General features: G+C 38.3%; 1 protein-coding gene across 1 annotated transcript in view; it reads left to right on the top strand.

The window, feature by feature from the left end:
• Positions 1 to 17292, top strand: part of KIAA1328 (KIAA1328 ortholog) — a 170678-nt gene that overhangs the window by 109520 nt on the left and 43866 nt on the right. The window contains exons 7-8 of the mRNA XM_021538939.4: positions 3262 to 3947; positions 7476 to 7571. Coding sequence (XP_021394614.2) covers positions 3262 to 3947; positions 7476 to 7571 — 782 coding nt within the window. The remainder of the gene's footprint in view (positions 1 to 3261; positions 3948 to 7475; positions 7572 to 17292) is intronic.

Genomic DNA, 17292 nt, shown 5'->3' with positions numbered 1-17292 from the left:
ACCTGGCCTGTGCTGGTATTGTAAAGATATGCTTTGTTACTGGTTCATCCCTTGAAGTACAAAGCCCTTTGTGCTGGAGTCAGTCTGTAACTGTGCTTCCTCTGCCAGTGCTGTGAATTAGAACTGCAAAGCACACAACTTGCATTTAAGAACAATTTGCAGAGATCATAATGTTGCATGCATAAAACTGATGCATTGTTTGTCTGTTTGTAGGAAATTTTAAGGACTGGTTGTTTGTTTAAGCTCTGTGCTGAATCCCTGAGCAAAAATTACTGGGGTTGCACTAAAGATTTCGTAGACTTCCACATGTGTCTCCATCTTCAAATCCTTCTAAAGATTAAAACCTTTTTAGTATCTCCTTGTTTCACAAGAGTTTCACATCTGATCAAGTCTTATTAACTCCTTATCTTACAAGGAGCAGTCTTTGTTTGTTTAAGCCTTAGTTAAAGGAACTTGTATCTTTAAATATGGCATAGCAAGCCTGGAAGAGCTCCATGGAGGAGCAAGTACAGCTGTTCCACCATAGCCCATCATGGTTTCCATGTGTCCCATAGGCAATATCTTTCTTAAACTCATCTTGTAAAATTACCTGATTCCTTATCCTTGTGAATCTTTAGACTCACAGAAGTAGGTGGGCCTTCAGAATATTTATTTTCTCTACTTTTCCCCTTTACCTGGCCTGCATTTTGCAGATCTGTCATGTCACGCACCAGTCTCTTTTCATCACTCAGAAGTGTAAATGTCAGTCCATTTTCCCTGCAACATCTGCCATCCAGCTGTATTTTCAGTTATGGCTTTAGCAAAAAACCCACAATTACTAAAAAAAGTTATTGACTAGTTTCTGACTCTCAATAGTTAATTTTTTTTCTTTGGAGTTAAACCCTGCAAAGTACTGAGTAGCCATCAAAGGCATGTTGGAACTCAATCTTCTGCCTAACATGACCTCCTCCTTCTAAAGGAATAAGAAAATCCCACTCATATTCAATGACATTAATGAGAATTTCCCCCCCTGCAAACATATTGTATCTGTGAAATAACACTGAAGTTTTCTCTGCCTTGTTATGAAGTCTTTAAATGTCAATGCCATTTCTGAGACCACCAGGGCAGACTTAATGGCAGCCAAGGTCAACAAATGCTAACTGGTACCTCTCTTTTAGGGCCTTCAGGGACTCATAATAGAGTCTCAGCCATGAAGTTAATTTGCAATGTGGACCTTTATTCTTAAACCTGATGATTATTTTGTAAAATCTTCATTCATGTGCTTAGATTTCTTAACATTCTCTTGTCTCTTCAGACAGCAAACTGCTAAAATAAAGGTGATGTTCTCAGATGTTTTATCTTTTGACTTTCCTTTTTTTATGTGTGTTCTTTTTAACTACTATTTATGGGCTGCAGAAAGACAGGTGTTTGCTTTCTGTGACCACCCTACATTGCCAGTCCTGATAGGATGCTCTAATAATATCTTCAGATCTGAGCCCTTCTGCTGTCCATGGGGACTGGGGAACCCTCCACCTTGAAAGCCTGTTCTTGTGGGTGTCCTAAATGCTCTAGAAACAGAAACAAGTGAGAGACTGCATTGTCCTTTTCTGTATTGTCTAATTCAGATTAAAAGGGCTCTGTAGCCTTTATTTGTCTGGAAAATATTGCCAACAAGGATGGTATGCTGCAAATAATAAATAACAAAACTCCGTCTTTTTGGCAGCATGTTGCATTTCTGCTCAGTTGCCCTGCCAGCCCCTCTGACTTTAAAATATTTTAGTGTCCTGCACTTTTCACCCAGTCCAAGCACCAGACTTTCCTCAGACATTTAACACTGACATTAATGCAAATGTCTCCAACTCACTGAGCCCTTTGGGGCAAAACATGGCATCCTTGGCTTTCAATCACATGGGAGAAAGGATATATTTGTATGCACAAAACTGGAAATAATAAAATATCAGTATTCAGGTGCTAATCCACATTAATTTACATTCCGTGAAGTCTACAAGAAACTTGTAATTGGTTGTCTTGAAGGGCAGCAGAGTATATTTGGTATTTTGTTTATTTATTAAAAAAAATCTAAATTATAAATGCTGAATAGATTTGTATTATATCTCTCTTCTAATCATTGCTGGACGCTTGCTTGCCTTCCTAAATTCGAGTGGTTTGCGTCTGGCTGACTGTCTTGCACTCTATGTGCACAATACCTATCTATTGTAAGCATTCCCAGAGGGCAAATAATACCTTTTTTTTAATCAATGGATTCCAAATTTCCCTGCTAAACCACTTACAGTGCAATGGTTTTGCTATTTTAACAAATCTGGCTTCTGTAATTAAAAAGTCCCATATCTTTGTGGAAGGTCCCAAAGGCTGGAGGAGCTTAAATTCAGTTTGTTATTGAAATTAATGTACAATTCTAGCAAAAGAAATGTGTGTGCCTGATACACTGCTGTTGTGATGTTCATAAAGGCTCAAATGCTTAACTGCCTGGATGAGTCTTAGTGCAAAGATACTCCAGGATGTAACTAGGATTGTGATGTTTATTACATAATATCCATGACTATAACAAAACTGCTAGAATTTGCTTGTACTGGGTTGACAAATGTGAATTACAGTTGCTTGTTTTCTTAAGAGTTTTATCAGACTGTAATCACTTGCCACTCTTAATTGAAAAATCACTTACATTTATAGCTGTATTTAAACATGTTTTGTATTTAAATGACAGCTTTTGGTGTACAACCATTTTTTACAGAAAGTAGTTCGTTTTTATCTGTCTTTCTGTAAAGATATTTCAAAAACTCTCATCAAGTTTCCAGCGGTAAGTAATATACCATTCAGTGCAAGGTGAAATGTTTTACATCAAATCTCCTGCTGTGTAATAGCCAATCAAAGAGTATTTATAGTGGCTGAATGGATTTTTTGGCTCGGTATTCAAAATTAAACATTTTCAAACCTTAACATTTAATGTTTTTTGCCACTCTTCAGGTTGATTTTATGTAACCCTGGATGCTCCCAACTACTTGATACTCTGAAGTGACTCATTTTATGCTGAGGATCCTGCAGACAGTAGTTTTACATTTATTACACTTGTGTAGATGGAATGAAATATAGATTTGATAGGACATTTGTGTCTGTATTCTGGTAAACATTTTGTTGGGGTTGGCTGTATGTCCATCAACATGGACCAGCAGCTCTGTTTTGAAGAGAACACATTTACCCAGAGAAATTGGTGAACAAAGATGAATTTTAGTAATTTACAGGAAATTGTTTTTCTTGTTGCAGGTATCCAGTAAGAAGAGCTTGTGCCAGCAGCACTCTTTGGAGCTGGACAGCTCCTGCTTGGGTGTTGGGGGACCTTGGATGCTACATAAGAACAGTAGAGCACCGAAGGCTGGAAGCCCAGCCCGTGCTGCATTGTCTCAGCCTTGCAGGAATAACCACGATTACAAAACTGAAAGGCATTACAACCATCAGGAGTGTCTGAAGGAATATCCAGTGGAAAATGACTTGCACAGAAAGTGCAACAATGTGATTTCCCCAGCCAAGCAGAGGAGCCCTCACCATGTAAAGCAAGCTCAGGAGATGGACCAGAGGGCAAGTGAATTTCAGAGCACATGCCCTCAGCAAGTGAGTCATGGCTGTGACTGGAGGCATGTGGGGAGCTCCGGGAACATGGAAGAGAGCTGCTATGTCAGCCAGGTACTTAGAAAACACTCTGGGACAGTTCACAAGACCTGTGATCATTCCAGGCACTGTCGGGGTTCTAGGCTGAATCACAGCACAGACTCAGGCCCTAAGGAAACAGAGCTGGCTAAAAGGTTGTATGAAGAAAGAAGGCAGAAGCTGCTTCTTCAAAAAATGGAGCTGGAAATTGAAAAGGAACGACTCCAACATTTATTGACTAAGCAAGAAGCAAAACTGCTCCTAAAACAACAGCAACTACACCAATCCCATATGGATTATAACAGGTGATTTTGAGACTTAAAATTAAAAAAAAAAAAATTCTAAAATTTCTAATAAGCATATGGGCAATAGTTGATTTAAGTGGGAGAGCAGAACAAGGCAACAATAGAATAAAACAAGATAGGCAAGGCTTATGGCACAATTTCTAAGAGTGATTCAGAGGAGAGGAGACTTCAGTTTGTTAGTGTATGCTGTTGGGAAGCAGCATGAGAGCTGTGGAAAGCAGCAGAGGAAAACAGTATGTGGTAGAAAGAAAGGCAGAAGAAAAACACTGCTAAAATACTAGGTTGGAAAAGAGAAGTAGTAGAAGAAAAGGAGAGGTTAATCTTTGTGCAGGCACTTGAAAGGAATACAGCTATTTGGCAAGAGCTGTGTGAGCATGGATGACATAAATGTGGCATTCTCCCTTCTTCCTTGGAAAGGTCAGTTTTGAAGCATTGCACACTCCTAGGTTGGGACTGGAAGAAGTGTGTTTTACAGATCATTACATATATATGTGTGTATATATATATATGTATATATACACACATATATATATATGTGTGTATATAAATCTTTTTACATATGGAATATATGTTTTCCCCCATATATTTATGGAAGAGGAAGGGAGTGGAGTGTAGCCAAGACATTTTCTTTCCAGTGATGTTAGTAAAAAGGGAGAATGCCAAGACTTGTGGGAACTCAAAATGTTTCTCAAACATTTTTAGAAGTTCCAGGCCGTAGTCAAACGCAGTCTAGACCCCAGCAGGCAGCTAAATTTAGCTGTAATTTCGAGTTTGAACCATAGAATGAATTACCAACTTTGAAGGTAGAACAAGCAGTCACAAAGTGCTAGATAATATAGTAAATGTAGTCACAAAGTAGAAAGAAATATTTTTTGGTAGTGTACAGGGGGGTTTTAGTGCATGTACAGGGAGGTTTTTACTTTGTACATGGGAGTCAGAAGTTCTAAGATGGAGGAAAGTAGGCTGAACCCATCCTTCTTCTTTCTTCTTCCTTACCTCCATATTCTTAGTAATGTTAGCACTCACAGATTAGTTTAGAATAAAAAAACACTTAGTAACATAAGTAATAAGTATTGGGCAATAATTGTAAACATGTTATACGTAATATATCTTATAAAAGATAGCAGCAGCCCTGGGCGGGGGGAGAAGAGAAGAAGACACCAGACAGTCAGGGTGTCAGGAGTGTGTGCCTCTCTGCGTGGGCCGCTGACCAAAGGGCCGCAGCCCGAGAACTTAATCTGTTAGATAACTAGCAATAAAACATCTTAAGACCAAACAAAAAAAGACTGCAGAGTTTTCCTTTAAGAACACAGGTTAGAAGAGAAGCTCTACCACCACACGAAAACCCCAGCCAAACCCAGAGTTCTCACAAAGACTGAGGCACTTAAGGTGCTTAAAACTTGAAGGGAGATGGAGCAGCCATAGTAATGTGAGATGTGACTTGAAAGGCCTGTAAGATTGTTGCAGAAGGTAACACTTTTCTGACAACGTAAATAAAGTCTTTGAGAAAGAGAGAGCAACTGCATTTTTTTGTATGATGGAACAGTGAATGGAAACAGGTTAAATTAGCCATTGCAGCTCAGCTGAGTACTAGCATTTCAGCATTAGAAAGGAAAAACAATAGGGGAAAATCTGCAGTCTTTTGGAAGAGGTGGTAGAAGTGTTTCACAGAGAGGGATGTTTCTATACTGTTTTAATATGGCAGCTGCTGACAACACCCCGTGAGAGTCTGCAATAGATGACCCACTTCCTACATCCATGTACTACATAACCACCATGGAGGAGTAAATCACTTTCCCTTCTTAATTTCGGCCTCCTGGTTACTTTTCAGACTGTAAAAGAGAGTACTGTAATCTAGGTCATCTTTTGTGTGTCTTCTTGGATTGTTGTTTACATTGAAAATAATGTGTTTCTATGGCTTTAAAAGTACCTGTCTTAGAGGAAATCACAAATGTGTGTGTTGAAAATGACTGAGGTTGCTAACAAAGGATTATGACTTCAGGTAAGAATTAAGTAGGAACAGATGGATTCTTAATCATCAAATACCTTAATTCTATGCATGCATCCCTCTAATGAAAAACAAGTAGATGTGAAGGACATACAAACTGAGGTTTTTTGTGCTTTTTTTTTTTTTCTAATGGAAATTTTTCAGGTTTGGGGGCATAAGTTCAGAAAAAATGCACCTTAAATATCTGTAATGATGTGGTTGTTAGTCCCATTATACCTATTATGGCTACTTTTTTTTCTGAAAAAAGCCCTTTATAGTTTACAGAGCTTTAGTTAAATAAAAATAAATAAAAATAATTATATGAAAAAAAATCATATATGACCAACTGAGAACTTTGTATTTTGTGATGTCTTTTCACAGGTGCATGTGAAGTCAGATTTTCCATATTCTCTCTAAGAAAACATCTAGAATATAAAGTGTTTTCTCTTAAAAATATTTCCTTATCTTTAGAATTAAATGTTTGATATTTAGAGGTAAATCTCTTAGGAATCACTGTTCTGTTTCAATTCCAAATATAGAATTCATTTTGCACTTGGTAACAGAGTACTTTTATATACTATTAACAATAAAAATTTGTTTAACTAAGCGCAAATACCCTTTGCTTCACTGTCAGGAGGTTCTGAGTTAGAACATCATGACAGCATTAAAAAACAATACAAGAAAAATTCTTTTCCAGATTGTGTTTATTTTTGCCTGTCCTTCTGCCGGGGTGGAGTGCTGGTTAAGGTCCATGACAAATAAGAGGTTTGACTATTTGCAGTTATTGGCAACAAAGTTTTCTAATCTTTTATCTAAAGTGTGAGTTGATCCTTTTTTCAGCCACACTGCATCATAACTGCTTTTAATTTTCCACATTTCTTTATTTAGCCTCATGTGACTTTGGTACTTTTAGTTTGCAGCTACACTCTATGTGAAATAGTTGCTCATATCAAAAATGGTGTGTGTCTGTGTAGTTCAGTGGCTCCTCCTTGTTCAAGCCTCACTGGAGCAGCCCAGTAGAAGCAAAGCTCGGGAATGGGAATTTTACTTAAGTCAAAAAAGAAATAACTTATCTTGACTTTTCTGTCTTTCTTGGAGAGAAAGGAGAAGGTGGAGTGATCTGTTAAAAATGGAGCATCATTTGTGGGCCCCTAATCTGAGGACACACAACCATCTTATGCAAATTCTGTTCTATGCAGCTTATGCATGATGCCTTTGAGTGCTGGTGCTGTAATCCGTAAATGAAACTTTTCTGTTTCTGTAATGAAAAGACTGCAGATTTTCCCCTAGTTTTCCCTTTCCAATGCTGAAATGCTAGCTAGCACTCAACCGAGTTACACTGGCTAAGGTTGTCCCAGTGGTAACCCTTAGAAGCAAAGGCACTGGGCCTGAACCAGCCTTCCAATACAAAAGTATATTTGAAAGTGTGAAGATAATTGTGAAACCATTTAATGTGTAAAAGTGCCCTGTTTGTAGTCTTTTAGAGGCAAGTTCTGGTGTGATTTGACCAGCTGCAGAAGCAAATAACTTGTCTTTTCCAGAATTAGAGGCCATGTGCCTGGCTTAGAAGGTGGGCCCATTGCTGAAGCACCCAGAGATCTTGCTCTGATGATGAATGGCAGCAGCATGGGGCTAAGGTAATTTCTCTCTTCACTTCTAAGTGCTTCACAGGGTCAGTATATCTTCTTGACAGTGTGCTGTTGCCTGCCAAGTGTATTTGTTCATGTGTTTGTTTCAGATTAAGAGCTTTTCTTCTGCAGGAAGGGTAAAATTCATTGGCTGCTGTGTTTTATGAGCCAACTCAATTGTTATGCTGACCTGTTATTACTCAAAGTTTAGGTGACTTCCTGAAGAGGCTTCAGGTTTTGTGTGCCACCTCTTAGCCCAGTGTAAAATTGAGTTTTTGCAAAATTTTAGTTTGAGTTCTTTGTTCTAGGTGCTGCTTGTTACTTTTAAAATTAAGATCAGAACATCTCTTTAGGCTTTATTTGGACCTGATGTAAATAATACATTATCCTTTAACTCTCAGATTGATCTTCCATGGTTGGTGACAGTTACTTGTTTTTTAAAATCTCTTATTGCACTGCTACTTCAGTGTGATCAGAGCAAACCACCACTGAAATAACTGGAAGCAGAGTTAAGCCAATATTTAGCTCTTTATCTCCATTCTGCTTGCTATTTAAAACTTCAATCAGTACACTATTGTACTTTCCTTCTGTCCTGCCCTGTCGCATTCAAGTTAACACTGGAAGAAGATTCAGGCTTATTAGGAAAGCAACAAATAAAAACTGGCAAGGTTTTCTCCTTTTATCAGAGAGTAACAGTTTTTTGTTCTGTTCTGTAACTATAGGTGTTTTGACCAAAGAATGGTGGACAAGATGAGCAGCTGTGCTTTGAATGACTCCTTTAGTGACAAGAGAATACCTCAAAATAATAAATTTCTCTGTTCTGAGAATACTGGAAGAACTGATAATTCATTTATAAACTAAGAGTCCAATACCTTATTTTTTCTTATTTTTTAACTTTGTTATATTAATTTTATTTTTCTTTTTTGAGATCCCTTTTCACTGGAAAGGTATAAGCCTTTTTTTCTCCAGAACAGCAGGAGTTGTTAGTTTCCTTGGAATACTCCACTGTTTAACCAGGTGTTTGGCTGCTGTGGGTTACTGGCATATCTTTGTTGTATTCAAATGCATTTTCTTTCATTTTCACAAAAACTGAAGTGATCAAAGTATTATCGCAGTAGCAAAAAAGATGGAGAGTCATGACATGTTTAAGATGCAGCAGCATTAAGCCCCTTGGAGGAAAAATGTAACCTAAAACATCTGCAGAGCTTCTTGGCAACAGTTTACCAAAAACCTACAAATATCTACATATCCTAACAGGGAAAATGAAGAAAACCTGTGCTGTTAACAAAACGAGAGTTGCAGATTTCAAAAGGTTCCCCACCCTCTCTACATTCCGCTGGTTTAATTTACTGTAATTTTTCAAAGTTATTGTGTGTTTGAGCAGTCTCAAGGTGCCATGCCAGCTGGTTACAAAGTTTGGCAGCAAAACACTTGGAAGTTTTTCTTCTTATATGCCATCTTCAGTTTTGCAAAGGTTACCAGATGAATGGTCCCTAAATAATTTACTCTAATGTAAGGCTTAAAGAGGCTGTAGAAGACAAGTCCATTTATCTCTTTTATGCATTTGAATATGTAAGTGATGTTTTCTTCAGTACAGAGAGGGAGAGTGTATAAGTGTGTGGCCATGTTTTAGAAAAGAGGAAGAGCTGGTAGGCATACATTCTTTTTTTAACTGATTCTTTTGGTGTTTTTTTTATCTGTCTTTTTATTTTTTAGTTTGTTTTGGGTTTTTTTATGATGTGACGCTCTTTTTTTTTTTTTTTTTGTGGTGGTGGTGTTTGCTTTTTAATTGACCTATCAAACAGTTCTTGTTACAGCAAATGCAGCAGAACACTAATGGAAAATCAGCCCACTCTGACTTCCAGTTCATACATGAGAGGTCTTCTAGCAAATCTCACAGCACAGAACTTGATTTCAGTCTTCAAATAAGCAAAGCTTTGGTGTTTTAAAGGAAATGGTAAAATACCTTTAAAATACAAAACTTGCTGAAGTGAGAAGTAAAATAAATAATATAATCAAGAACTGAAAAAAAATTAGTTTTTTTATATAATTAACAGCTCATTTTGAGTTAATTATCTATGATTACAAAAATCTAATTGCAATTTATCCTCTACTATCTGTAGGAAGAATTGTAGACAAGGGAATGTGCATTACTGCCAGCCATAAATGCTATAGGATGGGCACAAATAATAGAGGAACCCTTAATGAAAAAAAAAGCAAATAGGAGCATGCAGCTGTGCCAGACTATTGAAAGGTAATTGTAGTCAGAAATGAGGTATGTGGTTTAAAAGGCATCTTATCATCTCCTGTAGGGATTTATTTTTTCCCTCATTGAAGAAAGCAAAAAAGATTCCACAAGCAAATACAGTGCAGAGTTTGATTTCTGATATAGAGTTTCGTCATAGTCTGTTAGTATAAATGAAAACTTTAATCTCAGGGGCTACTTCAAACAGTAGCTGCATTTTCAAAGGGAACCTGGCTTGTTGTCTCTTCTACATGTGCTCTTAAAGTATTTTTGTTGTCATTGTCAGCATGTATTGTCCATCTCAGCCTCTTTAGATACCTATTCTGGTAGGACTTTGCAGTGTTGGATTTGTCCCTTCCCTGATGTTGATAAAAAATGTGCCTGTCCCTTTGCCTAGATGCAGGTGGGCCAGCATCTGGGACCTGAACTACCTTTGGATTCAGGATCTCCATTTCTCTTAGGTGCAGCAGTCAGAGCAGGTTTTATTGAGGATGGTTTTCAGTAGCTTGGAGTGGCTCCTAAGTAAGACCACAGACAATTTGCAGCTATGGAGAGGGTAGCTGGTGCAATTGATGGCAAGTTGTCTGTGTAATTTCTTTTCAAGTCTGCCCCAATGTGCAGGATGCTTTAAAATATTCAAAATAAAAACATAACCTGATGCATTTGTTTAGCATAAACCAGCCTTTTACAAAGTGCTTTCCATCTCCCAGACACAGATGCTTGGTACATGCTCAAGTACCCATTCCATGCGTATTCGGAAGGATCAATACACCCAGCACCTGCTTTTGTGTCTACTCCTGACATCTGCATCTGGGAAAGGAATTTTAAAATTCTTCCCTCCTTCATTTAATCTTAACTTTGATCTGAATGGCATGGAAATAAGATGTATTTAATGGCACCAGCTTGAGGAGACGCTATTTTTCAGTTTGCAAGCACCCCTCCTCAGAGCACTGCTGTGTGCCTGAATCTTAACATTCAAGATTCCCTTCTTTTCCGAGTCTTAGGTTTCCTATAAGGTTCTGCTAGTGTGGCTCTTTATTGCCTCCTCTCTAATGGGCATCTTTGCCTTGGATTTCACACAATTCTGCCACTGAGCCTCTACACAAACCTGCAAAGCATGCAAAGCGTTCTAAATAGGAATTGTTGGATACAGCAGCTATCAGATATGTTTACAGTTATCTGCAGGCACTTGTTCAATGTATGCTACCTGGTGAAAGGTTTTTTCTTGGTGTATTAAACATTTGCAGGTGGAATTTGCCACCTTTAATTTCATTGAAGTCTCTTTATGTTTGTGTGCCTCATTCTACATCACCCATGTGTATTTTTGCCAGTTTGTATTTTTAGTTACACGAAAATATCAAACACAGGATTCAGTGGTACTTCCCTTGTACTTGGATGCTCATTGCTATGGTGATATTTCCAGAAGGGAGTGCTGTCAGGGGTCTTTTAAAAGATTTTTATGTTTATGATGTAACTATTTTTATTATCTAGTGAGAGAAAGTGACAATTATCTCTTGCGCCTTGCTTAATTCTTTGTTATGAACTCTCTTTTCGGAGGCTTGTTAGACATGCAGGCATCTTTCTGTGGTGATGTGCAAGCACACTCGTGTGCTTTTGTCCAAATATTCAATGCAATTAAATAGACCTGCAGAGGAACGCAGACTCGCAGCTCCCCCTGCTGTCCCAGGCATATCCAGGTTTGTTCACGCAGTTCCCTCCTCCAAATAATTTAAATAAAAAACAAAAATCACATGCAATCGCATGGCTCTGCTACTACTGGCCTGACTTTTGCTAGCTCCATTACTCCTGTTTTTGAGGAGAAAATAATTGAAAAACAATGGCAGCACCCATTTGGTTTCCTATGAGGAGTTTTCAGTTCTTCATACCTGCTTTTCATCTCCCAGGTCCTGAGTTTGTACACGTCCTGAGCTTCTGAAGGAGAAACTCTCACCAGGGCTGCAACTGACTCATTGTCCAAGACTCCCAGGTTGCAGGTCATCTCAGAGTTGTCCTTGGTCTCTTGAGGTGTACCTATATTGAACTTGGCCAACTCTTAGGAATGTACTGAATACAGTTTGTTAGGATTTTTGGATTTTTTCTATTTGCTGTTTTGGGAGACTGGCACATTAAATTGCGATGAAATCAACTGTGCTTGCAAATGAACCATAAAATCAGTGTATCTGGAAGCTGCTTTCCCACCTGTTAGTGCTCCTTTTAACGACCAAGTTACTTTCTTGCTACAGATAATTTTACATTGAAGTTTTTATCATTTTTAGATAGGATATTTGTGGAGTGAGCACTTGTTGGCCAGTAAAAAAAAAAAACGGTGCTTGCAGATCTGCCAGTAGTGCATACGCTGAATTAGGTGCAGATCCGAGTTTTTCTTTCTCTCGTGGTGATGTCTGGCTATATATAGGCACAGCATCCTTCCAACAGATGGCTGCTGGAGTCTGCTGTGACGTATGGGAAAGTATAGTCAGAGTTAGACACGCATTTCTGCTTCATTAGTGCCACATGCAGACTATGAAGGTAGTAGTTTTCTTGTAAGGAGCAAAGGTTTTTATTCTGGTGAGGTTACTAAAAGCATAAAGGGGAGTGTATGGCAATTTTTTGCATATACCTATGCATGCATTTAATGTTGGGGTTTTTTTGTTAGAGTAGGCAGTGATCCTTATCGGGCTGGAGAGAGTGGAGTTCATTTCTGCTGACCTGGTTCCTTCACTAATCTAATTTTCAGGTTTACTTTCAACTGCAACAATGATTTCAAGCTGCCTATCCAACATTTACCTGAATTATGCTGATTCTGTTCTCATGATCACGTCTGCTGCACACAGCAGTATTACATCATTCCCACTGCAGTCCAAAGTAACCTTGAGCAGGAAGCCTACTGAGTGACTGGAGGTATAAGATGTAAGCAGGAAATGCCATAAGTGGTTTCCATAGGCAAATACACTCAGCCTGTAGGTGAGGTCTTCAAAACACAGACACTTAGGTGTTAGAAACACTGCTAAGCTTAGGAGGGCAGGTGGTGAAAACCGGCTTGTTAAAACACAAGGAATTTGGTATTTTCAAAAAACTTGTCTTTGCTGCCAGTGTTCTGCATGGGTTTGGTTTAGTAATATCCCATATCAAAACTAAAAATGCTTGGAGAATTTTTTCTTTGAGTTGAAGTATGTGAAATGCATGCATCTCCTGAAGGAGTTTGTTCCTTGCCAACACTTGCAGACAGTGAGAGACATTTTTGCAAGTCATTTGCAGATGCCTTCTTTATGGGAAAATGTAGACATTGTTAGTTTACTGCCTGAATTGAATTTTGAAAACCTGAATTCTATTTTTATAAATTGGGGTGGTTTACTTTTTCAGACATATCGTTTTGTTACTTTTTATTTTTATGTGTAATCTTCAATGAACAGAATATTTTGTTTAATCTAGACATATGTCCCAGAAATTTATCAGTTGGAAAAGTTGAGAAAAATCTCATAAAACAAAATGTTCTGGAAGGTAGTTTTGAATCAGGAAATTTTAAACCCACCCACACAACTTTCATGCCATTTAAAGCTTATATCAGAACTGATAGGGCAGGACTAAGAACAAAAGCTGTTGGTATTACAAAGTTAAGCAAGAAATCCTCTGTACCCTGCTGTTCTGCCCATGATCATTGCTACACAAAGCTAAAACCCACTCCCCCACCCCTTCTGGGACCTTGGCTGCACTTCAGCAGTCACAAAATTGAAGCAAAAGGCAAACTTTAGTAAATACTATGATCTGCCACTTGCAGATTTGCAGACTACATATAAAGATAACAACACACATGCTCTCATTCACTTCCCAGCTCTTGCTCTCTCTGAAGTGGACTTTGTGTATTTGCCACTGAATTATTCTGGCATAAAACTTCCCGGACTATACCGATATATTGAGTTGAACTCTGTGGCTTTGCAGTGGTGCTGAGGCTTTGCAGGCTACCCATTATATTTATAAAAGTGCTAATTTTTGAGAGCCACGCAGAGAAAATTTTATATTCAGCCCAGCTGATTTGTTCTTCACATTGCTCCTGCAGCGAAGAGGATTGATTTTTGTGTTTCTTTCGATATTTGGCTTCATTTCCTCTGGTACTCAGTGCTTCAGGCCTTAATCCTTTAACCTTGAATTTGAGCATCAATGTTTCAGGAGGGATCAGGCCTTTTGATGGAGAGAGAACATCTTTTGTTGTACCAAATGGCTGGGAGTGGTATAAGGCAACACAGATAAGGCAGAATTCATTCACTCTTGTGTTAGAACACTATAAACAGAGAGTGGGTTTAGTGGGGATTATAAATAATCTGGAGGAAGGTGGGGTATTGGAAGCAATGGAAGAGAGTTAATGGCTTTAACATTTGACCACTAACCAGTCTATCGTGACAGATGTGTACTGGGTTGCCAAATGCTATAGTCTGATTTGGGTAATGGTTCAAAGCTCAGCATGTCATGGAAATGGCACTGTGGTCCCTAATGGAACAGGGGGAAAAAAGCTTTTGAGCTTCTCAAAGGGCAGTATTTGTGGAAGCAGATGCTTGCTTGCCCTACCCAGCATAAAGAACAGTTCTGCGGGCAGCCAGGAGAGTTCGTACTGCTGGATTTTTATAGGATCATTAATTATATGTTATAAGGCAGCTAAGCATGGCATTCCTAACTCAATGAATTCCATTATGAATGGCCTTTTCATATTCCTCATCTCATTATATTAAATGCATGTGACCTGAAGTTTAGCTAAAGTTATTGTTCAGGTTAACTTTCATTTAGTGGTTGCCCTAGTTTTAGAAACAGTATGATCTTTAGATTTTATGGAAAGTCAGGTTTTTTATGCATGTTTTTGCAGCACTATTTTAGATAATTTCATTTGAAACTAGGTAGGATCCTCTGTGAGGTGGCAGGGAACGGATTTAGTCACTCCTTGATTTGACTGGAGATTTTTGTACTCGCTGGATGACAACATCCTGTTACATGGATTTGGCTATCATCTCTCTGCCAATAACGCTTAAACCTTCTGCTCTGTTCCATCTAGTCTTACATATCTGACTGCCTCCCTGACACATAATCCCAGTTGTTTTGCCTTCAGATCACTCCTAATCTGGCCAAAACAGAACTCCTTACTTTTTTCTTATGAATCTCTCTTCACTTCTGATTTTGATAATGCCACATCCTCCCTGCCACTCAGATTCCTAACCTCAGGATCATTCTCCTTCTCTGCATGTATCTGGGCTGCTGACAGCCATTGCAGTTTCCTTCTCCTTTGCAGCCAAAATATCTTTTTGCTGTCTCAGCAGTTAAAACCACCCCTTGCTTTAGTCCTTCTTGCATGTTGACTACTCTAAAGTCTTCTTTAACTGCTCAGTATTCATTCACCTACTTCAAAATAAGTTTTCCAAATGGGTATCTTGGCTGCTTCTTCAGGTCCTGTCTGCTTTGCTTCTTTTAAACTCACCTTTAGGGGCCAGTTTTCAGTTAATAGTCATAAAGCTGTTTCTTATTTTATTTTCTTTGGCACCACCTCTTCTATACTCTGTCAGTTATGTGTCACTCAGAGTTTATTGTGTGTTGAATTAACTTTCAGCCATTTGCTGCTACTACATTCTCAAATTCTTTCTGCCTTTTAGAACCACTGCGTTATGTCATGGTGGCTTCTGCCTCCATCTGTGTGTTCTGACAATGTTTTTCTTTTTTTACATTTTATCTTTTCCTCCTTTTTTTTTTTATCCTCTGCTTTTTCAGAGTGCTCTTTTTCCCTCCCCCACTCAGTCCTAATTTGATGAGTTTCAAACTAATGTGTTTCTTCACACTGATCACAAAGATGGTCTCTGCCTGGTAAATCCACCTAAAATCTAAACCATACTCAAAATATTTCATTGTGCTCTGGAGAGAAAAGCATTAGAACTCTACTGCAGTGATAAGTCATGAGCTCTTCTTTATGGAAACACTTCCCTGTGGCTTCTACCATGCACAGGAGTTTGAAACAAAACAAATTGCAAGTGTCTTCAGTCTTCTATCAATAGTGCCAGATTTCACCTCTTTGTATAACTACATGCCCTTGTATTTTATCAATGCATAGTTAGTCCTTCTTTTTCTTTTTATCTCTGTGTTTCCTTAATCTCCATTTACATCTTCGCATACTTTTTGAGCAAACCATGTCTCTGAGAGATGGGCTAAATTTATATACCAGCTGTGGACTCAGTAGAGCTAAGATGGTTTGGCAGCACAAATAATGCAAGCCCCTGCACCCATGTCGCTGTGTCAGAGTGGTACTCGTGGCTATGCTCTGGACAAATGTTTCCAACAGGTTGTAACAAACACATGAAAAGGTAGATTTTCATGCCCCAAAATCAATAGTGGTAGCTCTAAGATGGCAAAAATCACTTGTGTCTGGACCAAAAGAGTTTCCAGAGGCTGGGAACTGGCAGCCCAGAGCTTCACAGCAAACAGCTTTGCCCCAGGATCTCTTCCCTTTGTTCTTCCCCTTAATACTGGACCTCAGAGCAATGCCAATACGTATCTCAGTGGTAACTGCCTTTTAGTGAGGCAGTGGTTTCCGTCTGCTTTCAGTTCTTTTATATCTGAATATTTTCTAAATACAAATGCAAAAACATGTTAAATCTGTTCCCTAAACATCCTGTTTGAGTCAGTATTTGCTGGTGCTTTCAAATTCACATAAAATATATGCACTGAAGGGAAATCTTTAGTATGTTGCATTTTCTGTGGTGCCCAAGGCCATGGTTTTTATAGCTGTATGCTATTATTTAGGCATCTAAGTCTGTATTGCTCTTGCAATAAATACTTGATTTTACAGTCACTAGCCATCAAACATGCCCTGTGAAATATGTAATGTCAGTGAATTTAAGGCAACTGAAGTGGCTAAAATTGTTATTTTAAATCTTTACCAGGAGCTATCTGCATCTATTGGGCATGGTAATCTCCTAATCAGAGTAAAGTCCAAAGTCTCAACTTCTCTATTTGCTTCTTTTCAGGCTATAGTTTTTTTTTGTTTTGTTTTGGTTTTTTTTTTTTGTTTTTTTTTTGTTTTGTTTTGTTTTGTTTTTTTTTTTTAAGCAGATCAATAAACAATCTCAGTGTTTTCATTTTACTAAGCAATATAATATGGATGAGTACTAGTGTAGTGGTAAATCATTAATATACTCTTTAATCATAGAGTGACCATGTCCCAAAGATGTGATTTAATAATGGAAAAAAGGCCAATGAAGTGTGAAGATGCATCAGGAGGTGTGTTTCTTACTGATCTGGGATAGTATGGCATCATTTTAAAATATGTAGTTTGAGAATATTTAGGATGCCATATACATTTGTAGTTAGAGACGTGACAACATTCTAACCTGATTTTTTTTTTTTTTTTTTTTTCAAAAATTAATGCCCATGTCAGATTGGTATTTGGCAGAGGAGCCAAATGGCTTTTTGGAATAAGTAAAGCACTGCAGCTTCCAGATTCAGTAGTCCCAA

Source organism: Lonchura striata, chromosome Z, assembly GCF_050655825.1.
Source record: "Lonchura striata isolate lonStrDom1 chromosome Z, ASM5065582v1, whole genome shotgun sequence".
NCBI classification, from domain to species: domain Eukaryota; kingdom Metazoa; phylum Chordata; class Aves; order Passeriformes; family Estrildidae; genus Lonchura; species Lonchura striata.
The sequence above is the reverse complement of the archived record's forward strand: the minus strand, read 5'-3'. Positions and strand labels throughout refer to the sequence as shown.